Here is a 25,013-nt window from a genome sequence, read left to right on the forward strand (position 1 = left end):
CAAAACAAATAAACATACATACAGAGAGCCGGGCATGGTGGCGCACGCCTTTGAGCCCAGCACTCTGGAGGCAGAGGTAGGAGGATCACCGTGAGTTCGAAGCCACCTTGAGACTACATAGTGAATTTCACGTCAGCCTGAGCTACAGTGAGACCCTGCCTCGAAAAACAAAACCAAAAAAAAAAAAAAAAAACCAAAAACAAAAACACACACACATATATACACCTTTACTATATGACTCAGCCTCTGTGAGCCTTGATTTCCCCCTTTGTTCTTTGTGTGTAAGTATGATGTAGGGCACGGGTACACAGGGTGCATATGGAGGTCAGAGGACAACCTCAGATGTCAGTCCTCACCTTCTACCTCATTTGAGACAAAGGCTCCCTTGTTCGTCACTGTGAACGTCGGGCGGGTTGGCCTGCGAGCCTCTGGGATTTTCCTGTCCCTGCCTCCCATCTTGCTGGGGGTGCCCCGGGACTACAGGCAGCACTGCCTCCAGCTTGCATGGATCCTGGGCCTTCAACCCCCAGCCACCACCAGGCTTGCGCAGCAAGCACCCTCAACCACTGAGCGAACCTTCCCTGCATTATTTATTTATTTGCAAGCAGAAAAAGAGAGAGAAGGGGTGGGGGGAATGGTTAAGCCACAGCTTAGTGCCATTGCTCACAATATCCAGACCCATGAGCCACTTTGTGTATCTGGCTTTACACGGGTACTGGGGAATTGGACCTAGGTTGTCATGCTGTGCAAACAAGGTCCTTTAACTGCTGAGCCATCTTTCCATCTCTAGCCTACATTTTTTCTGGTCTTTTTTTTTTTTTTAATATTTTACGTATTTATTTAAGACAGAGAAAAAAACAGATATATACAGAGATGGACACACCAGGGCCTCTACCCACTGCAAATGAACTCTAGATGCATGGGACACCTTGTGCATCCGACTTTACATGGGTACTGGGAAACTGAACCTGGGTCCTCTGGCTTTGCTGGCAAGAGCCTTAGCTGATAGGCCATCCCTCCAGCCCTTTTCCGGTCTTTTGAGACAGGGTCCCACTATGCAATCTAGGCTGGCCTCAAACTTGAGATCCTCCTACATTAGCTTCCCAAGTGCTGAGATTATAGGCATATGCCACCTTGCCCAGTTACTTCCCATTTTGTATGAATATGTTTCAGGGACAAGGTCTCACGCTAGCTCATGCTGACCTGGAACTCACTCTGTAGCCTCAGCAAGGCCTCAAGGTGATCCTCCTACTTAGCCTGCTGAGAGCTGGGATTAAAGGTGTGCATCACCACACCCAGCACTATTTTCTCAATTTTAAAATGGTACTAAGAGGGCTGGAGAGATGGCTTAGTGGTTAAACGCTTGCTTTTGAAGCCTAAGGACCCCAGTTCGAGGCTCGATTCCCCAGGACCCACGTAAGCCAGATGCACAAGGTGGCACATGCATGTGGAGTTCATTTGCAGTGGCTAGAGGCCCTAGTGTGCCCATTCTCTATCTCTCTCTGACTGTCGCTGTCAAATAAATAAGTAAAATAATAATAATAATAATAATAATAAAACAAAAAAAGTTTTAAAATGGTACTAACACATATCTACCACAGAAGGTATTAAAGTACTTTTTCCTGTCTGCCACAGAAGAGATCTTTCATAGAACTGTGGTTAGACTTCTGCTTTGTTCTAGCAGTGTAAGGGAATGGATACAAGATGTGGTACCACACACATAAGGATTTAAATCCAGGCCCTGTCATTTGTTCTTGGCCTTGGCATTTCCTCAGTTTCTTTGCCTGTGTGACAAGCTCTGAAATGCTATCTATCTCAACAGGGTATTATTTTAAATAATTTATTTATTTATTTGAGAGTGACAGACACAGAGAGAAAGACAGATAGAGGGAGAGAGAGAGAGAATGGGCGCGCCAGGGCTTCCAGCCTCTGCAAACGAACTCCAGACGTGTGCGCCCCCTTGTGCATCTGGCTAACGTGGGACCTGGGGAACCGAGCCTCGAACCGGGGTCCTTAGGCTTCACAGGCAAGCACTTAACCGCTAAGCCATCTCTCCAGCCCTCAAAAGGGTATTGTGAGAGTCGTCCACCCCCCCCCCCACACACACACACACACTGCCCTCTCCCACGTCTAACCTGGAAGGTGAGGATAGGACTTTGGAGTCCAACAGGCCTGGAATGGATAACCTTTAAGGATCTGCTGGCCGAGCAAGGCTGACTAAAAATAGTTCCTGAACCCTGGCAAGCTCAGTAGCAAGGGCCTAGCCACACGGCTGACCAGGAGAGACCAAGCTCCACACCTTGGGGATAAAAATCTCATGTTACCACGCCTGTGATATTACAGATGTGAAGGGATGGCCTGTGGCGAGATTCTACAGGCATATAAACCCTGTGACCTAACAATCCCCCTTCTGGAAACCACACTTCGGGTTCATGTTCACAAGTGCACGGAAAGGTCACAGCAGGCTTTTCTATGATGCAAGAGGCTATGGACAAGATTAATGTCCATGAGCAGAGGGGAGCAAAGAACAAGACGTGAGCTCCCTAGCTGGCAGACATGACTCTTCCCTGATGTCTGCATCAAGTCCTGGCCAGTTAAGGCAGGGGTTCATAACTATCTGCTAGATGAATCAATGAGCCAGGCATGGTGGCCCACATCTGCAATCCTAGCACTGAGGAGGCCACAGTAGGAGGATCCCAGGTTTGAAGGCAGCTTGTGCTACCTAGCAAGGGATGGGGAGAGATGGCTCAGCAGTTAAGGGCACTGATTTGCAAAGCCGTATGGCTTCGGTTTGATTCCCCAGTGCCCACGTAAAGCCAGATGCACAAAGTGGTGTATGTTTCTGGAGTTCGTTTGCAGTGGCAGGAGGACCTGATGAGCCCGCACTTTCTCTCTGTGAGTCTCTCTCTCTCCGGCAAATAAATAAAAAATATTTTTAAATGTTTATTTATTTGTAAGCAGAGAGAGATAGAGAGAAGAGAGACAGGTAGAGTGGGTGCACCAGGGCCTCCAGCTGCTGCAATGGAACTCCAGACACATCTGCCACTTTGTATCTGGCTTTACATGGGTACTGGGGAATCGAACTCAGGTCATTAGGCTTTGCAGGTAAATGCCTTAACCTCTCAGCCATCTCTCCAGCCCAGATGAAAGTATTAAAAAAAAAAAAAAAAGGCCTGGTAGCACACACCTTTAATCCCAGCACTTGGTAGGCAGAGGTAGGAGGATCACTGTAAGTTCGAGGACACCCTGAGACTACCTAGTGAATTCCAGGTCAGCCTGGGCTAGAGTGAGGACCTACCTCAAAAAACTAAAAACTAACTAAATAAATAAGAAAGCCAGGGCTGGAGGGATGGCTTAGTGGTTAAGGCATTTGCCTGAAAAGCCAAAGGACCCAGGTTCCATGCCCCAGGATACACGTTAGCCAGATGCACAAGGGGGCACACGCATCTGGAGTTCATTTCCAGTGGCTGGAGGCCCTGGACCACCCATTCTCTCCCTCTCTCTCCCTCTTTCTCTGTCAAATAAATAAATATATAAAAATAAATAGAGGGCTGGAGAGATGGCTTAGCAGTTAAGCACTTGCCTGTGAAGCCTAAGGACCCCAGTTCGAGGCTCAACTCCCCAGGACCCGCGTAAGCCAGATGCACAAGGGGGCACACGCAACTGGAGTTTGCTTACAGTGGCTGGAAGCCCTGGCATGCCCATTCTCCCTCTCCCTCTCCCTGTCTCTCTCTCAATCCCTCTTTCTGTCTCTGTCACTCTCAAATAAACAAATAAATAATGAACATAAGAAAATAAAAATAAAGAGAAAGCCAAACATGGTGGCCCACCCCTTTAACCCCAGCACCCAAGGAGATTGAGGTAGGAGGATCACTGTGGAGGCCAGACAGGACTATAGAGTAAATTCCAGGTCAGTCTGGCCTGCAGTGAAACCCTGCTCCCCAAAATTAAACAATCACAGAAACTCATGAAAAAAATGTGCAAAAACATCAACAGTGTGGTGTAGCCACTGGGAAGTTCTCCATGCTCTAGTAAATAACTCACCCATGTGCATGTAGGAAACCCTGATTAAACTCAGTAGGCCACAAACAGCATACACACCAAAAAAGAAAAAGAAAAAGACATGAAGGCTCAGAAGATGGTTGAGTGGTTAAGGCACTTGCCTCCAAAGCCTAATAACGCAGGTTCAATTCCCCAGGGTCCACATAAAGCCAGATGTACAAAGTGGTACATGTGTCTGGAGTTTGTTTGCAGTAGCTAGTGGCCTTGGCATGCCCATTCTCTCTCTCTCTTAAATAAAAAAGATTTTAAAAAAAAAAACCTGGCATGGTGGCACATGCCTTTAATCCCAGCACTCGGGGGGGCAGAGGTAGGAGGATCACTGTGAGTTCAAGGCCACCCTGAGACACCTGAGACAGACAACATAGTGAATTCCAGGTCAGCCTGAGCTAGAGTGAGACCTTACCTCAAAAAAAAAAAAAAAAAAAAAAGCCTGCCAGAGAGGCCAGGTATGATGGAACACACCTTTAATCTCAGCACTCAAGAGGCAGAGAGAGCCGGACGTGGTGGCGCATGCCTTTAATCCCAGCACTTGGGAGGCAGAGGTAGGAGGATCGCCATGAGTTCGAGGCCACCCTGAGACTCCATAGTGAATTCCAGGTCAGCCTAGGCTAGAGTGAGACCCAACCTCGAAAAACCAAAAAAATAAAAAATAAAAAAAAAAGAGGCAGAGAGAGGTAGGAGGATCACCATGAGTTTTGGGACTATAGAGTGAATTCCCCAATACCCACATAAAGCCAGATACACAAAGTGGCTCATGTGTCTGGAGTTCACTTGCAGTGGCAGGAGATCCTAGTGTGTAATAATAAATTAAAGCCACATGTGGTGGCACATGCCTCTAATACCAGCACTTGGGAGGCAGAGGTAGGAAGATCACTTGAGTTTGAAGCCAGCCTGAGACTACAGAGTGAGTTCCAGGTCAACCTGTGCTAGACTAAGACCCTATCTCAAAAAAAAAAAAAAAACAATAATAATAAAAATAAATAAATATTCAAACTATAATATTTATTTATTTGTTTGAAAGAGAGAAAGAGAGAGGTAGATAGAGAGAGAACGGGCACGTCAGGGCCTCCAGCTGCTGCAAATGAATTCCAGACACATGCACCATTTTGTGTATCTTGTACATCTGGCTTACATGGGGACTAAGGAATCAAACTTGGGTCCTTAGGCTTTGCAGGCAAGTGCCTTAACCGCTAAGCCATTTATCCAGCCCATAATACATTATACATTATATATATATTACACTATATATAAATATATATTTAGAGTATATATAAAATATATTTCCCAGATTTAGAGATAAGGCCCTTATCAACTCAGGAAGCCAGATTCAGAATTCTCGGATCTCAGTTATGGGAGGAAGAAGCACTTATTGAGTACTTACTAGATACCAAGTGCCAAACAGTTCTCTCAAACACATTCAACTTCATTTTCACCAATTCAATGAGATGGGCTACTATCCTTCTTTAATGGATAGACAGGTAGACAGGGCCTCAGAGAGCAGACATAACTTGAAGAATATGAATACTGGTTTCTGAGAAATCGAGCCCAAAATCTATCTGTGCCAGATGATCTTGGGCAAATGATGTCAACTCTTAGTTTCAATGTCTTCATCTGTAAAATGGGGTTAACAACGTGCATGATTCATGGAGATGCATTAAGAATTCAATGAAGCTGGGGGCGGTGGTACACACCTCTAATCCCAGCACTCGGGAGGCAGAGGTAGGAGGATCGCCTGTGAGTTCAAGGCCACCATCAGACTACAGAGTGAATTCCAGGTCAGCCTGGGCCAGAGCCAGACCCTACCTTGAAAAAAAAAAAAAAAGAATTCAGTGAAATAACATGGAAGTCACTTGGCACACAGGGGATGCTCAATAGCTAACAGATACTACCATGGTAATTATTATCATTATTTCCTCTGCCTCTGCCAGCAGACAGGGTCACACGGCTAAGCAGGGCTGGCCTCCAGAGAGACACAGATCAGGCCAAGGCTGGATTAGGCCAAGTTTCAACTGTGGGGAGTCACGTGATCCAAAGTTAGGTGTGTGCAGTCAAATAAATGTTCCCTTTCAAACAACGATCAGAATAACAGATCTCTGGAGTCCCGTGAGACCTGGACAGGGTCTTCAGTTTATGCCTGTTCCTGGAACAGAAGTTCCCTCATACACCTTGGGGGCACAGCACACTTAGATTGGCTGACCTGGGGGACCCCAAATTAGCTATATTCAGCTTCCTGAAGCTGGTAATGCACGGGGCCAGATTGTGCAGCAATGTCCATCTCCCAGGGAAGGAGCTAGCAGCGGGCTGACCCAGGGGTCTAAAAAAGTCATCAAGCCGGAGTAAGCCCTGTGGAAACGTGTAGGAAGGGTAACTGAAATCCCAAAGGTTAAAGGGAAAGCAGAAAAGGTCAGACACATAGCCGACTGATTATTCCCCAAACGTCAACGATCAAAGATGTGCTGGGATCAGTGCCAGGCCCTGGAGCTCAGAAACAAAGTGTTCATGGCTTTTGCTGCCAGACAGTTTACAGGACTGGGGTGTACTCTGGTCCAGTGCCTGCTCAGCATGCATGAGGCCCTGGCAACTGTCTGTAAAATGGTGATAGCAGTGACTCTGATTACTACATGCTGCCTTTTTTTGTTTTTTGGGGTTTTTGGGTTTTTTTTTTTTGGTTTTTCAAGGTAGTGTCTCGCTCTAGCCCAGGCTAACCTGAAATTCCCTAGGTAGTTCTCAGCATGGCCTTGAACTCACATTGATCCTCCTACCTCTGCCTCCTGAATACTGGGATTAAAGGCATGCGCCACCACACCCGGGCTCATATGCAGCACTTTAGCATGTACAATTATTTGCAAGCTACTGTATGCTTGTGTCCTTTCTTTTTCTCTTAAAATATGTACTTGAGGGGAGGGAGGACATTACCATGGGATATTTTTTATAATCATGGAAGTTGTTAATAAAAATTTAAAAAAAAAAAAAAACCTTTGGGGCTGGAGAGATGGCTTAGCAGTTAAGGCGTCTGCCTGCAAAGCCAAAGGACCCAGGTTCAACTCCCCAGGACCGACGTACTCCAGATGCACAAGGGGGCGCATGCGTCTGGAGTTCACTTGTAGTGACTGGAGGCCCTGGCGTGCCCATTCTCTCTCTCTCTCTCTCTCTCTCTCTCTCTCTCTCTCTCTCTCAAATAAATAAATAAATAAAAATTTTAAAAATTTACTTATGCCAGGCATAGTCACCTTTAGTCCCAGAACTCAGGAGGCAGAGGTAGAAGAGTCACATTGAGTTTGAGGCCAGCCTGGAACTACAAAGTAAGTGCCACGTCAGCCTGGGATAAAGTGAGACCCGATCTTGAAAATAACAACTTTTTTTTTTTTTTTTTACTTATTTGAGAGAGTGAGACTGACAGATTATGGACGTGCCAGGGCCTCCTGTCACTGCAAACATACTCCAGACGCATGTGTCACTTTGTGTATCTTGCTTTGCATAGGTTCTGGGAAATCAAACCCAGGCCGGCAGGCTCTGCACGCAAACACCTTCAGCCACTGAGCCGACTACCAAGGTCCTTCCTTTTCTTTCTTTCTTAGTTCTTTGTTTATTTTTTAAGGTACGGTCTCACTCTAGCCCAGGTTGGCCTGGAACTCACTATGATATAGTCTCAGGGTGGCCTTGAAATCATGGTGATCCTCCTACCTCTGCCTCCCGAGTGCTGAAATTAAAGGCATTAGCCATCATGTCCGGCAATTTTTCTTTTCTTTTCTTAAGACAGAGTCTCACGATGTTGCCTAGGGTGGTCTTGAACTCCTAGATTCAAGTGACTTTCTTGTTTCAGCCTCTGGAGGACCTAGAATTAATTGCCACCCCACCCAGCTTGTGCTTCTGCCTTTGAAAAGCCCAGTCTCTGTGAGACAAGTACCTATCCTACTTTACACAAAGAACTAACACTTACTTTATTTATTTATTTTACTTATTTATTTTTTTGTTTATTTTTATTTATTTGAAAGTGACAGAGAAAGAAAGAGGCAGAGAGAGAGAGAGAGAGAGAGAGAGAGAGAATGGGCACGCCCGGGCCTCCAGCCATTGTAAACGAACTCCAGACGCGTGTGCCCCCTTGTGCATCTGGCTAACGTGGGTCCTGGGGAGTTGAGCCTCAAACCGGGGTCCTTAGACTTCACAGGCAAGCGCTTAAGCGCTAAGCCATCTCTCCAGCCCTATTTTATTTTCTTTTTTTTGAGGTAGGGTTTCACTGTGGCTCAGGCTGACCTGGAATTTACTATGTATGCTCAGGTTGGCAATGATCCTCCTACCCCTGCCTCCCAAGTGCTGGGATTAAAGGCATGAGCCACCATGCCTGGCTAAAATTTACTTTATTAGTTTTTACTGTTCCTTAGCATTATTTTCAATGCATGACAGACTCACCGCTGTTAGTGTGGCCAGTCACAATGGAGAAGGGATGAAAAGGACATTTTCCTTTTAGCTTCCCTCTTTCCCTCTGGCCTGGTCTCCAAGGGCCCAGGCTGGTCCTGGCATGAGATCTGCACACACAATGGTCCTCTCTAAGCAGCAGACAGAGGCGTGTTGGCTGCCAGCTTGTGCCCAGGCTGTCACAAACACATCTCTGTGGCTGAGAGAGAACATTTGTACAGATCCCTGACCTAGCAGATGAAAGGTCCCACAAGGTAGACTAGCGTTGCTTCTAAGAGCCAACTGAGCCCCATTTAAATGAAGTCAGGGAAGGAGGGCTCTGGAGATGCCTAGAGTCCATTGGCAGCATCTGTTCTTCCAGGACATTCTCAGAGAATTCTGTGCCACCAAGTTTCAGGGCCCAGAAAAGATGCCTAGCTGCCTTGCCAAGTTCACATCCACCAAAAGACAGGCTAGCCTTCCATGGCTCTTGGAAGTAGCCTCAGGAGTAGGCTAGGGCTGGGGAAGTTCTGGACAAAGTGGCCAGTGATCAGGCTCCCAGGGGAAACTCGAGCCCAGGGAAGCTCCCAGGAACCCTGGCTCCAGACTGGAGGACCTGCCAGATCCTAAGCTGCTTCACAAATTCCTCAGCCTCAAGGCCAGGCACAACCCAGCACCCTCCTTTCCTTTAGGCTTTTCAGATCACACCTGAAACGTGGAGATTCCTGAACACAGCTCCCTGACCAACACCCGACCACCAGCCACACTTCATACTGTCTTGGGAAAACTCACCTCTTTCCATCAGAATGTTATGCCCAAGAGACCAGGGCAAAGAGACTTCAAGTACAAAGAAAGTGAGAAGTACAAGACCCACATAAGCCAGATATACAAGGTGATGCATGCATCAGTTCATTTGCAGTGGCTAGAGCCACCCATTCTCTCTATCTATCTACCTCTCTTTCTCAAATAAGTAAATAATTTATTAAAAAAAAAAAAACTGAGGAATCGGGGGTGGTGGCACACACCTTTAATCCCAGCACTCGGGAGGCAGAGGTAGGAGAATCACTATGAATTCAAGGCCACCCTGAGACTACATAGTAAATTCCAGGTCAGCCTGGGCTACAGTGAAACCCTACCTTGAAAAACCAAAAAAAAAAAGAGCATGGTAACAAAGGCCTGTGAAGCCTAAGAACCCAGGTCTGATTCCCTGGTAACTACTTAAGCCAGCTGCACAAAGTAGCACATGCGTCTGGAGTTCACTTACAGTGGCTAGAGGCCCTGGTGTGCCCATTCTCAGCACTCAGGAGGCAGAGGTAGGAGGATCAGAATGAGTTCGAGGCCCTGAGACTATACAGTGAATTCCAGGCAGGCCCTGGGCTAGAACAAAACCCCACCTTGAAAGACCAAAGATTAAAAAAATAAATAAAAATAATTTTAAAAAGTAACCAGGGGCTGGGAAGATGACTCAGGGGATAAAGCACTAGCTGCCAAATGCCAGATAGGCATGGCAACCCACCTGTAATCCCAGCACTCACTCGGGAGGCATGAACAAGGGATTCCCCAGAGTGAGCTGGCTAGCTGGACTAGTGGAATTGGCAAGCTCTGGGTTCAACTGAGAGACCCTGCCTCAGTAAATGAAGTGGAGAAGCATCTAGGAAGACACCCAAAGTCAACCCACACGCACCTATATGCATACATTTATGCATACATACCACATGCACAAATACAAAATAAACAAATAGGGAGAGCAAAAGAAAAAAGGAAACAACAACAAAAAAAAAAAGTGAGAGAAGAAGAAAAAGGATACCCTTCAAATGTCTTGTTTTTATTTGAGAGAGGGAGACAGAGTGGGTGCACCTGAGCCACCCAGCCACTGCAAATGAATTCCAGATGTGTGTACCGCCATGTGCATCTGGGTACTGGGGAAATAAACCTGGGTCCTTGGGCTTCCCAGGCAAGTGACTTAACTGTCGTTTTTTATCTCCTAAAATCTTGCGGCCACATCCATCAAGCATCAGTCATACAGATACTTCCTTCTCAGAATGATGTACATGCTAAGAACTCAAATAAATTGTCCTCAATCTGAAGAGGAGAGAGTAGAAATTTTGCCATCTATAAACTAAATGTTCAGACAGCAGAGGCTAAGAGTTTTCAAGCCAACTAGACTGTGATATTTCACTCTGTTTCCTCATCTGTGGAGCTGTCAAGAGTTCCTGGTACAAACTCCTCCACCATGAACTCAGTCATGCCTTCCTGTCATGACGGAATTCATAACCTCAAACTATAAGCTTAAAATAAGTCCTCCCTCCCTTAAAAAAAAAATAGAAAAAATAGGTCTGGCATGGTGGCGCACACCTTTAATCCCAGAACTTGGGAGGCAGAGGTAGGAGGATCACTGGGAATTCAAGGCCACCCTGAGACTACACAGTGAATTATAGTAAATTACAGGTTGGCCTGGGCTAGAGATCCTCCTCTGAAAAAATAGAAAAAAAAAGTGCCATTTGTGTTAACTTTTTTTTTTTTTTTTTTTTTGGTTTTTCAAGGTAGAGTCGCTGTAGCCCAGACTGACTTAGAATTCACTATGGAGGATAGCCTTGAGCTCACATCGATCCTAACTCTGCCTCCCAAGTGCTGGGATTAAAGGCACATGCCACCACACCCAGCTTATTCTCTTTAATATTTTATTTTTATTTATTTATTAGAGACGTACAGAGGGAGAGAGAATGGGTATACCAGGGCCTCCAGCTATTGCAAACAAACTCCAGATGCACGCACCACCTTGAGCATCTGATTTACATGGGGAAATTGAGACCTGGAGAATCGAACTTGGATCCCTAGGCTTTGCAGGCAACTGCCTTAACTGCTAAGCCATCTCTTCAGCCCCTAATATATATACATATATTTTTTATTTATTTGCAAGCAGAGACATAGAAGAGAGACAGAGATGGAATGAGCACACAAGGGCCTCTTGCCACTACAAACAGACTCCAGATGCATGTGCCATTTTGTGCATCTGGCTTTACGTGGCTACTGGGGAATTGAACTCAGGTTGTTCAGCTCTGAATGCAAGTGCTTTAACCATCTCTCCAGACTTTTTTTTTTTTTTTTTCCTGTGTTAAGGTCTCACTCTAGCCCATGCTGACCTGGAACTCACCAGGGTGGCCTTGAACTCACAGTGATCCTCCTACCTCTGCCTCCACAAGTGCTGAGATTAAAGGTGTATGCCACCACACCTATGCAGCAGTCCTTTTTAAATATTAAAAGAATGCAATGGGGGGGCTGGAGAGATGGCTTAACAGTAAGCACTTTCCTATGAAGCCTAAGGACCCTGGTTTGAGGCTTAATTCCCCAGGACCCACATTAGCCAAATGCACAAGGGGGGTGCACACATCTGGAGTTCATTTGCAGTGGCTGGAGGCCCTGTCGCGCCCATTCTCTCGCTCTCCCTCTTTCTCTCTCTGTCACTCTCAAATAAATAAATAAAAATAAATATTTTTTTAAAAAAAGAATGTAGCCGAGCATGGTGGCACATTCCTTTAATCCCAGCACTTGGTAGGCAGAGGTAGGAGGATTGCCATGAGTTCAAGGCCACCCTGAGACTACAAAGTGAATTCCAGGTCAGCCTGAGCTAGAGTGAAACCCTACCTCAGAAGAAAAAAAAAAAAAAAAAGAATACAATGGGCTGAAGAGATGACTTATCAGTTAAGGCTCTGGCCTATGAAGCCTAAGGACCCAAGTTCAACTCCCCAGAACCCATGTAAGCCAGATGCACATGGTGGCACACGTGTTGGAATTTGTTTGCAGTGGCTGGAGGCCCTGGCACGACCAAAAATAAATAAATAAATAAAGAATGCAAGGACTGGGACTGGGAAGTAGCTCAATTGGCAGCTGGCATGCACAAAGCCCTGGGTTTGATCCCCAGCACCACACAAACTGGGCGTAGAGGCACATGTCCATAATCCCAACATTTGGGAGGTAAAGGCAGGAGGATCAGAGTTCAAAGACATACTGAGCTACATGGCTCATTCAAAGCCAACTTGGACTACATGAAACCCTGCTTTAAAAGAAAGGAAAAGTAAAGAGGAATGAATGGATCAAGAGAAGGGAAAGGGAAGAAAAGAAAGAAAATGTATCAGTAATATTTACAGACCATGCCTTTTTTTTTTTTTATGTATTAGAGACAGAGAGAGGGAGGGAGAATGAGCACACCAGGGACTCCAGCCAGTGCAAATGAACTCCAGACGTATGCACCATCTTGTGTATCTGGCTTATGTGAGACCTGGAGAATTGAACCTGGGTTCTTTGGCTACATAGGCAAATGCTTTGACTACTGAGCCATCTCTCCAGCCCTACAGACCCTTGCTTAAAGTATAAAACTAAAATAAAACTGCAGCTGGGCTTGGTGGTATATGTCTTTAACCCTAGCACTTGGGAGGCAGAGGTAGGAGGATCACTCTGAGTTTGAGGCCAGCCTGGGACTACAGAGTGAATTCCAGGTCAGCTAGAGTGAGATGCCACCTTAAAAAAATAATATAATATAGAATAATAAAACTGAGTTAGAATTGAGATCTGGCATCATGAGAATGATAAAGGTCACCTAGGGTCCCACAGCCTCTTGGAAACCCTTTAGGGGATACCAAGGCAACCTGGCAGGATTTGGGCCTGAGCTGAGCTCAGCAGCTTTGCTGGCCATGACATTATCCATCAGCCCCCACCATCTCCCTGGGCCTATTCTGGGCAGTGAGCCAAAGACACATTCTTCAGGCCCCCACAGGCTTCCAGAGCCGACAGAGCAGAGCTGGAGGAAAGGGCTGAGCCAAGCAGAAACCTTCTGAGGGGGATGGCAAAAGGCAGATATCAGACAACCACAGCAGGGATCCTACCAAGACTGATGGGAAAACTGAGGTCCAAAAAGGTGCAGTTTTCATCCAAGACCACTCAGTGAAGGCTTAGTAAAGAAAGCCACCCCGCCAAGGTTCTCCCCCGCTAAGAGAATGTGATGTCTTACTACGTGGTAGCCAAGTTATCTCCCAAAGGAGGATGGGTCTCAGGATTTAAGGATCCCTGAGCACTAAAATAACACAAAGCTTCCTGGGCTGGAGAAACGGCTTAGTAGTTAAGGCGCTTGACAGCAAAGCCTAAGGACCCAGGTTCAATTCCCCAGTACCCACATAAGCCAGATGCACAAGGTGGCACATGTGCCTAAAGTTCCTTTGCAGTGGCTAAAGGCTCTAATGAGCCTGTTCTCTAGCTCTCTCCCTCTTTCTAATAAATAGATAAAAATATTTTTAAATTTTCATGAGGCTGGAGAGATGGCACAACAGTTAAAGGGCTTCCCTTCAAAGCCTAATGACCTGGGTTCTATTGCCCACATGAAGTACAAAGTGGTGCATGAGTCTACAGTTCGTGTGCAGCAGCTAGAGGCCCTAGCACCCATTCACTCTGCCTGTCTCTCTTCCCTCTTTCTCTCTCTGCTTGCAAATAAATAACCTTCCTGAAGCCTTTCAGGAAAAAACCTTATATTGGTCCACTCTCCTCTTACATCTTGTACCTTGTAAGTACAAGGTACAGAAGGCCCTATGCCTTCAGTCCTACTTACTGCACAGAAAACCCAGGAGTTACACTAAAGCTTGGGAAAATGAAGTGATGGTCCAAGGCCACGTTATTACCGAGCAGAAGACAAAAAATGCAAAGCAAAGCCGGGAGTGGTGGTGCACGCCTTTTAGGAGGATCACTGTGAGTTCGAGGCCACCCTAAGACTGCATAGTGAATTCCAGGTCAGCCTGAGCTAGAGTGAGACCCTGCCTCAAAAACCAAACAAACAGGGCTGGAGAGATGGCTTAGCGGTTAAGCACTTGCCTGTGAAGCCTGAGGACCCCGGTTCGAGGCTCGGTTCCCCAGGTCCCACGTTAGCCAGATGCACAAGGGGGCGCACGCATCTGGAGTTCGTTTGCAGAGGCTGGAAGCCCTGGCGCGCCCATTCTCTCTCTCTCCCTCTATCTGTCTTTCTCTCTGTGTCTGTCGCTCTCAAATAAATAAATAAATAAATAAGTTTAAAAAAAAAAACTGTAAAGCAAGCCTGCTCAGCTCTAGGGCAGCTCTCCCTCCAACCACCACCTGGTGCTGATCTCAAGCAGGGCCTGATTCCCATTTCAACTCTGCCCACCTCCCATCCCCCAGGGCCAGACTGGGGCCACACTAGGCCTGAGGAGATGAGGGAGCCACGAACAGCCCTTCGTGCCCTCGTGGCTGAGTGCTTACCCTCCAGCACCACCTCTTTGCCAGTCTTCTTGAGAGCCTGCACAGCCTCATCATGGCTGGCAGAGGACAAGTCTTCGCCATTCACAGACAGGATGGCATCCCCCACAAAGAGGGCCTCGGTCTGGTCTGCTGCCAGTCCTTTGAAGATCTTGGAAATGAGGATAGGCATCTTGTTCTCCCGGCCCCCTGCGAAGGCACAGAAGGAAGAAGAAACTGAGGCACATTCTTCAACACCTGGCAATCACATCAAGGTGACACTGCTTCTCAAGGACTCCCTCAGATGCTCCTGGGCTGCTGCTGGGAAAGGGGACATGGAAGGAGAAGGAGACCCTCATAAAGGAGTCACAGGTTTGGCACAGAGCAGGGACATGGTGACACATCCCAGCAGTCAGAAGGCTGAGGCAAGTGGCTGTGAGGAGTTCAGAGCAAACCAGGGCCTCAAAGCGGGCTGGAGAGATGGCTTAGCGGTTAACATGCTTTCCTGCAAAGCCTAAGGACCCAGATTCAGTCCCTAGTACCCAAGAAAGTCAGATGCCCATGGTAGCCCATGGGTCTGGAGTTCATCCACAATGGCCTGCGTGCTCTTGTTCTCTCATCTCCTCTCTCTCTCTCATTAATTAATTAATTAATTAATTTTTAAAGTCTCTTTTTGTGGACTGGAGATGTGGCTTAGCAGTTAAGGCACTTGTCTGCAAGGCCAAAGGACCCAGGTCCAATTTTCCAGGACCCACGTAAGCCAGATGCACAAGGTGGTGCACGCATCTGGAGTTCATTTCCAGCAGCTAGAAGCCCTGACATGCCCATTCTATCTCTCTCCCTCTCTCTGCCTCTTTCAAATAAATAAATATAAATAAAATATATTTTTTTAAACTATCTTTTTGTACCGGGCATGGTGGCACATGCCTTTAATCCCAGCACTTGGGAGGCAGAGGTAGGAAGATCACCATGAGTTCAAGGCCAACCTGAGATTACATAGTGAATTCCAGGTCATCCTGGACTAGAGTGAGACCCTACCTTAAAAAACAAAAAAGAAAAAAAAAAAGTCTTTTTTAAAAAAATAAAATAGGGCTGGAGAGATAGCTTAGTGGTTAAGGTATTTGCCTATAAAGCCAGAGGATCCCAGTTTGACTCTCCAGGACCCACATAAGCCAGATGCACAAGGGAGCGCATACACCTGGAGTTCATTTGTAGTCGCTAGAGACCCTGGCGTGCCCATTCTCTCTCTCTTAAATAAAAGATTAAAAAATAAATTAATAAAATAAAATAAAAAGGGGGAGCTGTACAAAGCAGTGCATACATCTGGAGTTTGTTTACAGTGGCTAGAGAACCTGGTGTGTCCATTCTCTCTCTGTCTCTGTTGCTGTCTTTTACATAAACAAATAAAATATTACCAAAAAAAAGAATGGCTCCAAGTTCAAGATCATACTGGTCAATAGTGAGTTTAAAAACAGCCTGGGTTTGCAGTGGCTGGAGGCCCTGGCATGCCCATTCTCTCTCTCTCTATCTGCCTCTTTTCTCTCTCTGTCACTTTCAAATAAATAAATAAAAATAAGCCAAAAAACTTAAAAAAAAAAAAAAACAATAAATGTCTGGGCTAGGGAGAGATCAAGATAAGAGAGCTTGCTATGTAAACATAAGAGAATGACAGGGCCAGATTCAACATTGAGTTTGGGGCTGGAAAGATGGCTTAGTGGTTAAAGTGCTTGCCTGTGAAGTGTAAGGACCCAGGTTCAAATCCCCAGAACCCATGTAAGCCAGATGCACAAGGTGGTGCATTCTTCTAGAATTCGTTTGCAGTGACTAGAGGCCCTGGTGCAGCCCATTCTCTCTCGGACTCTCTTCTCTCTGTTTACTAAATAAATAAATAAATAAGACTATCTGAGGGGAAGCACCCAGGTAAAAAGCTGGATGTGACCACACAGGCCTGCTATAGAATTGCAGCCAGTTTGAAAACAGTTGCTTTCTGATCAGTGAGAGACTCTCTCTCAAGGAAGTAATGTGGAAGAACAAGAGCAATACATACATAATTCTGTGGCCTCCATACAGAAGGCTTCTCTGCATGCACGCACATACTACATACTTATATCCACACACACACACACATACCCCAAAGTGGGAGGAAGGGAGAACAGGGTTTACCAAAAAAAATGAAGCAATTAAAGAAAATTTAATATAATAGCATTATTAAATTACAACTATACTTTAATACCTCCCAATATAATCAAGTTGGTTATCTAAGAAATATCCATATAAAAAGTACTAAGGTGACTACAAGATATAGCACCTACTTATAAAGCCTAATGGCCTGGATTCGATTCTCCGGCACTCATGTAAAGACAGATGCATAGAGCAGCACATGCTTCTGGAGTTAGATGCCTGGCACAGCCATTCTCTCCCTATCTTTCTCTCTCATAAATAAACAAACATATATTTTTATGATTTAAAAAAAAAAAACAGCCTGGGAGGGCTGGAGAGATGGCTTAGCTGTTAAGACAATTGCTAAGGACCCATATTCAACTCTCCAGATCGCACATAAGCCAGATGCACAAAGGTGAGGTAAGTGCAAGGTCACACATGCCCACTAGGTGGCCCAAGCATCTGGAGTTCAGTTTCAGTACCAGAGGCCCTGGTGTGCCAATTTTCTCTCTTCTCTCTATATATCTCTTTCACTCTCTCTTAAAAAAAAAAAATTCAAAAAATCAGTCTGGCCAGGCGTAGTGGTGTACACCTTTAATCCCAGCACTCAGGAGGCAGAGGTAGAAGGATCGCCATGCGTTTGAGGCCACCCTGAGAATACAGAGTGAATTCCAGGTCAGCTGGGCCAGAGTGAGACCTTACCTCAAAAAAAAAAAAAAAAAAAAAATCTAGGGACTGGAGCGATGGCTCAGCAGTCAAGGTGCTTGCCGGCAAAACCCAAGAACCTGAGTTTGATTCCCCAGTACCCACCTAAAGCCATAGGTACATGCATCCAGAGTTTGTTTGAAGTGGCTAGAGGCACGGGAAGGCCCATTCTCATTCTCTGTCTTTCTCTCTCTCTCTGCCTCTTTCAAATAAATAAAAAATTAATTAATTAATTAATTAAATATTTTTTAAAATAGCCTGGGGAGCCAGGTGTGGTGGTACATGTCTTTAATCCCAGCACTTGGGAGGCAGAGGTAGGAGAATTGCTGTGAGTTCAAGGCCACCCTGAGACAACTATATGGTGAATTCCAGGTCAGCCTGGGCTAGAGCAAGACCCTACCTCGAAAAAAGAAAAGAAAGAAAAAGATTTTTAAAAAAAAAAACAGCCTGGGCTACATAGCAAGACCCTTTCTAAAAGGAGGCTCCAGGGGCTGGAGAGATGACCTAGCAGTTAAGGCACTTGCCTGTGAAGCCTAAGGACCAGGTTCCAGTCCTTAGTACCCAAGTAAGCTAGATGCATAAGGTGGTTCATTCATCTGGAGTTTGTCTGCAGTGGCTAGAGGCCCTAGCATGCCCATTCCCTAACTGCCTCTTCTCTCTCTCTAATACATAAGTAAAATAAAAGAAAATAACTTTTAAGAAGGATTCTCCCGGCACACAGCACATGCCTTTAATCCCAGCACTTGGGAGGCAGAGGTAGCCCAGGTCAGCCTAGGCTAGAGTGAGACCCTACCTCAAAAAAAAAAAAAAAAAAAAAAAAAAAAAAGGATCCAACACTGAATACCATGGCTATAGTAAATTCAAGTCAGGCACTCAGATATCCCATTCCAGGTCCATCCTCAAAGGACTAAAGTTGAGGAGCTAACACCCCAGAGCGTGAGGTCACTGCTCCAAGGTCACACAGCCTAGAGCACCTCTTCCAATCCCCACACAGGTTCAACAGTTGCTCATGGCACTGCACAGACCTGAGGCCTAGAAGAGGGAAGTGCTTCTATTTATATCTGTCCTTCCCCACCTACGGGAAGGGACTTTAGTTCAGTTTGAAGCTATGCTCATTCATTGCCGCCTTGGACTCAGCTGGACCCTAGAGGGGATGTTACCATGGCAACAGAAGCTCAGTGTCCATTCATAAGATGGAGCCTTAAAGTCTCAAAATATATATATATACACACACACACACACACACACACACACACACACACACACACTTTCGGGCTAGAGAGATGGCTTAGCCGTTAAAGTGTTTGCCTGCAAAGCCAAAGAACCCCGGTTTGATTCCCCAGGACCCATGTAAACCAGATGCACAAGGTGGCACATGCTTCTGGAGTTCACCTGCCTTTTCTCTCTACCTCCACCTCTTTCTCTCTCAAATGAAAAAGAATAAAATATTTTAAAATAATAATATCCTTTCAACCACATGGAAGCACAGAGCTGGACAGTAGCTCTGTATGACCTTGGCAAGACTATGACCCTCTGGGAGTCAGTGTGTCCATCTGCAAAATGGAACCCTATATTAACTCAAAGTTCCTTCCTGCTCTGAGTTGATCTATTGTCCTATGCCCTGTACAGTCTGGGGTAAAACTTGTGGCAACTCCCTGTTTTCCCTATTTCTGCCCAATTTCAATCACTGGGATTAGCTGCCTAGGGATTTTTTTTCCCTTCCACTGGGAAGAGCCAACTTCCCTGGGCAATCAATCTCTACAAGAGTGGTGTTAAATATAACTAAGGTTCACAGCCCAGTGCTATCATTCATTCACTGACTGATCCTGAAGAAACCATGTTCCTTAGTTCCTTCACCTGAAAAAAGGAGATTATACACACTACCCTTCACCACTGGTTGACAGAATGAAGTGGACCACGAGTTGATGATCCTGGGCACAGTACCTGTCATACAATAGTGAGACTGATCACCATTCCCACCTCCCTGGCCCACGACAGAGGATCTAGAGGCACAGAGAACACAGCCAACTCTAGTGAGACCCAGGAAGAGACGCATAAAAGGGATGACACCCCTTCCCAGGATATCCTGCTGGGAGCGGACAGGCAGAAATGCGTGAGCCCAACAGCTAGGGCTGTGTGTGGGTTTTCAAACATGGTGATCAGCTAGTTTTGCTATGTTGTTGTTAGTTTTGTTTTGTTTTTGAGTTCCTGCTGGCCTCCATTTTCCTAACAACAGTAATCAATCAAGCACCTCCTATGTGCTGGCAGGACCAGCCAAGCTCCCTGTCTGAAACATCACAACACTGGGGCTTTGCCACACTGTTTCTGAAACCGAGATCCAGAGATGGGAGGGGACCTGTCCGAGTTCACGCAGAAGGCTGTCACTGGGCTGGGAAAGTTTGCTCAGTTGGTAGAGTTCTTGCCTAGCATGCAAGAACTTCTGAGTTCAATCCCCAATGCCACATAAGCCAAGAATGGTGGCACATGCCTGTAAGGCCAGCTCAAGAGAGATGGAAAGCAAGAGTAAGAAGTTTAAAGTCATTTTCTGCTACACAGCCAGTTCAAAGCCAATCTGGGATATGAGACCTTATCTCAAAAGAAAAAAAAAGAAAGAGTTAAAGGCTTTTGCTTGCAAAGGCTGATGGCCTGGGTTCAATTCCCTAGTACCCACATACAGCCAGATGCACGAAGTGCATGTTTTCAGGAGTGAGAGACACCAGTGAGTTCTCTCTCTCAAATAAATAAATAAATATTAAAAGACAGCACGGGGCAGGAGAGATGGCTTAGCGGTTAAACACTTGCCTGTGAAGCCTAAGGACCCCGGTTCGAGGCTTGATTCCCCAGGACCCACATTAGCCAGATGTACAAGGGGGCACACGCGTCTGGAGTCGTTTGCAGTAGCTGGAGGCCCTGGCATGCCCATTCTCCCTCTCTCTCTCTGCCTCTCTTTCTGTCAGTCTCAAATAAGTAAGTAAAAATAAACAATAAATAAATAAATAAAAGAGAGATGTGGTGATACACCTTTAATCCCAGTACTCGGAAGGCAGAGGTAGGAGTTCAAGGCCACCCTGAAACTACACAGTGAATTCCAGGTCAGCCTGAGCTAGAGTGAGACCCTACCCCACCTTACATAGTGAATTCCAGGCCAGCCTGAGTAGAGTGAGACCCTACCTCAAAAAACAAAAACAAAAAAAGGCTGTCGGGGGAGGGGGGGTCTACAGAGATGGCTCAGCGGTTAAGGTGCTTGCCTGTAAAACCTAACCACCTGAGTTCAATTCCCCAGATGCACAAAGTGGAACAGGAGCCTGAAGTTTCTTGCATGCCCATTCTCCAGCCCCCCACTTCTCTCTCCATATATATATTTGGAGGCTGTCAGCCTTGGGTGCTGGAGGCACTCAGTAAGGAATGGCAACTCTAGGTCCTCTCTCCCCACTGTCAATGGTGGAAATGCACAGACCAGGAGACTCCTACCCTAGGTACATGTTCTTGGGGGGGGGGCGGGGTCAGATGAATAGGTCCTTGCTCCGCTCCTATCTTTGACTACGCGTGTGTCTCCACCCAACTCGGGCATCCACCCACCCTGTGTTTCCCAGACTCCGCGCTTTGCTGGCTGGCACCTTGGTTGTGTCTCAGGGATCCCGCCACCCCCCCCCCCCGCACCCTTGCCACAGTCCTGTCCCAGACCTCAATCCTCTTTGGTACTTCTCCCAGGGGCCCCTCTTGTCCTTGATGTCCGCGCTAGCTGCCCCTACGCCTCTATACAGAGCTACACACCCATGTCCTTGGTGCGCCCCGACCCCTCCGCACTTGTGTCCTCCTCCAAGTCCCTCGGAGACCGGCGAAACTGCCCAAACCTCTTGCCGACCCCGGCGCTCTCGCGCCCGCCGTCCCGTCGGCGCGTGCCCTCGGCCCCCAGAAGCCCGTCCGCGTCCTCCGCGCATGCTGCCAGCCTCCCGGACCCCCAATACCCCCCACACCCACCCCCGGGCCCCGGCCCCGCGCGCGCCCCGCACTTGCCTTTGATGCTGATGCCCAGCCCGCCGGCATCGGCCTTGCGCACCGTCACGCGGCGCCGCTGGAGCAGCAGCGCTTCGGGCGGCTGCGGGGCCGCCGCGCCCGGCTCGGCGGCGCCGTTGAAGTGCGCCGACTCCGGCTCCCGCGCAGCAGCGGGCTCCGAGCCGGGCTCGCCGTCGGCGGGGCTCACGGTCAGCGTGTCCTCGGCCACACTGAGCAGCACCCGCTGCCACCGCTCGCCGCCGCCGCCGCCGCCGGCCCCCGAGCCCGAGCCCGCCCCGGCGCGCAGCTCCAGCAGCCCCGAGCGCGGAGCGCGCCGGCCGGACGCCATGTTCGCCTGCGAGCCCCCGGGGGTGCGCTGCGCACCAGAGCCCTGGGCACCGGGGCAAACCGGGGAGCCCCCACCCCCCGGGCTGGGCCAGCCGCCACCCTAAGCCCTGGCCTCGGGGGAGGGGTGGAGCCTCGGGGAGGGCGGATCACACGGAGGGTGTGGCTAACGGCAGGGGGCGGGGCCTGCGGCCGAGGGGCATCCGAAGGTGCGTCGGGGCGACGCGGGCCAGGGGAGAGGTTGAGCGTGGGTGTGTGGGGTGCTGGGTGGGTGGGTGTGGGTGCTGGTGCTGGGCGTGGACGGAGCGGGGGCGGGGTTCCGTGGCAGGGCCCGAACCCCGGGATCTGCGCCGTCGAGGACTGCACGCGGAGATGGGAAACAGAAGCCGGGGTCCCCGTGCTAGCTTCTGAGCGGGCATCAGGGCAAGGGCGACGGGGTGGCGGGGCGCTGGGCTCCGGGGACATTTGCAAGGCCTGGTGGCTTTGCGAGCCAGCTTCGCAAAGAGGAGGTTTTTGCAACCTCAGGGTGCGGGCTATGGTCTGTGGGCGTGGCTTAGTGCGGCTTGGGGCGCAGTTTAGGAAGAGGCAGGCCCGCCCACTGGGAGGAGATCTGCGGAGCCCACTGAGGGTTTGGGAGGGAGGTGGATACTGTACCCACTTAGAAATGAAATGCCCAAGCTGGGTGTGGTGGTGCACGCCCTGGATCCCAGCACTGGGGAGGCAGAGATGGGAGGATCGCATTGAGTTTGAGGTCACCCTGGCGCGCCAATTCTCTTTCTCTCATAAAACAAACTTTTGGACTGAACAGAGCTTAGCGATTAAGGCACTTGCGTGCAAAGCCTAAGGGCCCAGGAGGTTCAATTCCCCAGTACCCACGTAAGCCAGATACACAAAGTGGCACGTACGTCTGGAATTCATTTGCAGGGGCTACAGGCCCCGTGCCTATTCATTCTCTCTCTCTAATAAATAAATAAAAATTAAATATAGGGCTAGAGAGATGGCTTAGTGGTTAAAGTGCTAACCTGCAAAGCCTAAGGACCCAGGTTTGGTCAAGATGAGGCATGCATCTGGAGTTCATTTGCAGTGGCTGGAACCCTGGCATGCCTATTCTCTCTCTCTTCAAATAAATAAATTAAAATATTTTTTTAAAGAAAAAAATATACAGCCGGGCCTGATGGCACACGCCTTTAATCCCAGCACTCGGGAGGCAGAAATAGGAGGGCCGCCATGAGTTCTAGGCCACCCTGAGACTACATAGTGAATTTCAGGTCAGCCTGAGCTAGAGTGAGACCCTACCTCGAAAAGCAAAACAACAAATAAATAAATAAGTAGGTCTGGAGAGGTAGCTTAGCGGTTAAGGCGTTTCCCTACAAAGCCAAAGGATCCTGGTTCGACTCTCCAGAACCCACATAAGCCAGATGCACAGGAGGCACATGAATCTGGAGTTCATTTGCAGAGGCTGGAGGCACTGGCATGCCCATTCTCCCTCCCTCCCTCTCCTTCTCTCTCTCTCTCTGTCTCTCTGCCTCTTTCTTGCTCTCAAATAAATAAATAAAATATAGTTTTAAAAAAATAAAAATAAAGCCAGAGGTGGTAGCCCACACCTTTAATCCCAGCACTCAGGAGGCAGAGGTAGGAGGATCCCCGAGAGTTCAAAGCCAGCCTGAAGTCACATAGTTAATTCCAGGTCAGCCTGGGCTGGAGTGAAACCCTACCTCGAAAAACCAAAATATAAATAAGTAAATAAATAAAAATAGAATAAAATATTGAAAAAAAATAAAATTTTTGCTGGGCATGATGACACAGGCCTTTCATCCCAGCATTTGGGAAGCAGAGGTAGGAGGATCGATTGCTCTGAGCTTGAGGCCACCCTGAGACTACAGAGTGAATTCCAGGTCAGCCTGGGCTAGAGCAAGACCCTACCTTGAAAACCCAAAAATAAATAAACAAGCAAACAAGGGACTGGGAAGATGGCTCACTAGTTAAAAGCACTTGCTTGCAAAGCCTGCCAACCTGGATTCAACTTCCCAGTATCCACATAAAGCCAGATGCACAAAGTGGAGTTTATTTGCAGTGGCAAGAGTCCTTAGCACACTGGCACACCCATAATTTCCTCACCCCACCCCCACCATCTCTCTCTCTCTCCCTCCTTCCCTCTCTCTCTCTCTTTGCAAAGAAATTAAAAATATAAGACTGGAGAGATGGCTTAGCTCTCCACCTGCAAAGACATTTGCCTGCAAAGCCAAAGGGCCCAGATTCAATTCCCCAGGACCCACATAAGCCAGATGCACAAGGTGGCACATGTATCTGGAGTTCGTTTGCAGTGGCTGGATGCCCTGGCATGCCCATTCCCCCCCACCACCACCCCTTTCCCCTTCTCTCAAATAAATAAATATTTTAAAAAATAGCCAGGTGTGGTGGTGCCTGCCTCTAATCCCAGCGCTCAGGAGGCAGAGGTAGGAGCATCACTGTGAGTTGGAGGCCACCCTGAGACTACAGGTTAGCCTGAACTAGAGTGAAACCCTACCTCAAAAAGCCAAAAAAGGCCAGGCATGGTGGCGCATGCCTTTAATCCCAACACTCGGGAAGCAGTGGTAGGAGGATCACTGTGAGTTTGAGGACACCCTGAGACTAAAGTGAATTCCAGGTCAGCCTGAGCTACAGTGAGACCCTACCTTGAATGAAAAAAAAAAAGCCCGGTGGCACCTCTTTAATCCCAGCACTTGAGAGGCAGAAGTAGGAGAATTGCCATGAGTTCAAGGCCATCCTGAAACTCCATAGTTTCATAGGTCAGCCTGGGCTACAGTGAGACCCTACCTGGAAAAACCAAAATAAAAATAAAATAAGATATAACAAGGCTGGAGAGGTAATTCAGTCAGTAAAGCACTCGCTATGTAAGTGTGAGGACCTGAGTTAACACTCCAGCAGCCACATGAGTGCATGTGTGCTGACCCACATCTGAAATCCCAGTGCTCAGAAGGCAGAGATAGGTACCTGGGACAAGCTGGCTAGCTAGACTCGTGGAATCTGCAAGTTCTGGGTTCAGTGAGAGACCTTGTCTCAATAAATTAGGTGGAGAGTGGTGGAAGAAGACCCCTAATGACCACCTCAGG

At 47.7% G+C, this 25,013-nt stretch overlaps 1 protein-coding gene across 1 annotated transcript in view; it reads right to left on the minus strand.

Annotated features, from left to right (window-relative positions):
• The window catches only part of Snta1 (syntrophin alpha 1), a 39,438-nt gene extending 17,476 nt beyond the window's left edge, over positions 1-21,962 (minus strand). Inside the window, exons 1-2 of the mRNA XM_045157750.1 lie at positions 21,577-21,962; positions 14,719-14,904 (exon numbers count right to left, since the gene is read on the minus strand). Of these exons, the coding sequence (XP_045013685.1) occupies positions 14,719-14,904; positions 21,577-21,904 (514 nt within the window). The 5' untranslated portion in view covers positions 21,905-21,962. The remainder of the gene's footprint in view (positions 1-14,718; positions 14,905-21,576) is intronic.
• Positions 21,963-25,013: the final 3,051 nt, after the last annotated feature.

This window comes from Jaculus jaculus, chromosome 8 (genome assembly GCF_020740685.1).
Source record: "Jaculus jaculus isolate mJacJac1 chromosome 8, mJacJac1.mat.Y.cur, whole genome shotgun sequence".
NCBI classification, from domain to species: domain Eukaryota; kingdom Metazoa; phylum Chordata; class Mammalia; order Rodentia; family Dipodidae; genus Jaculus; species Jaculus jaculus.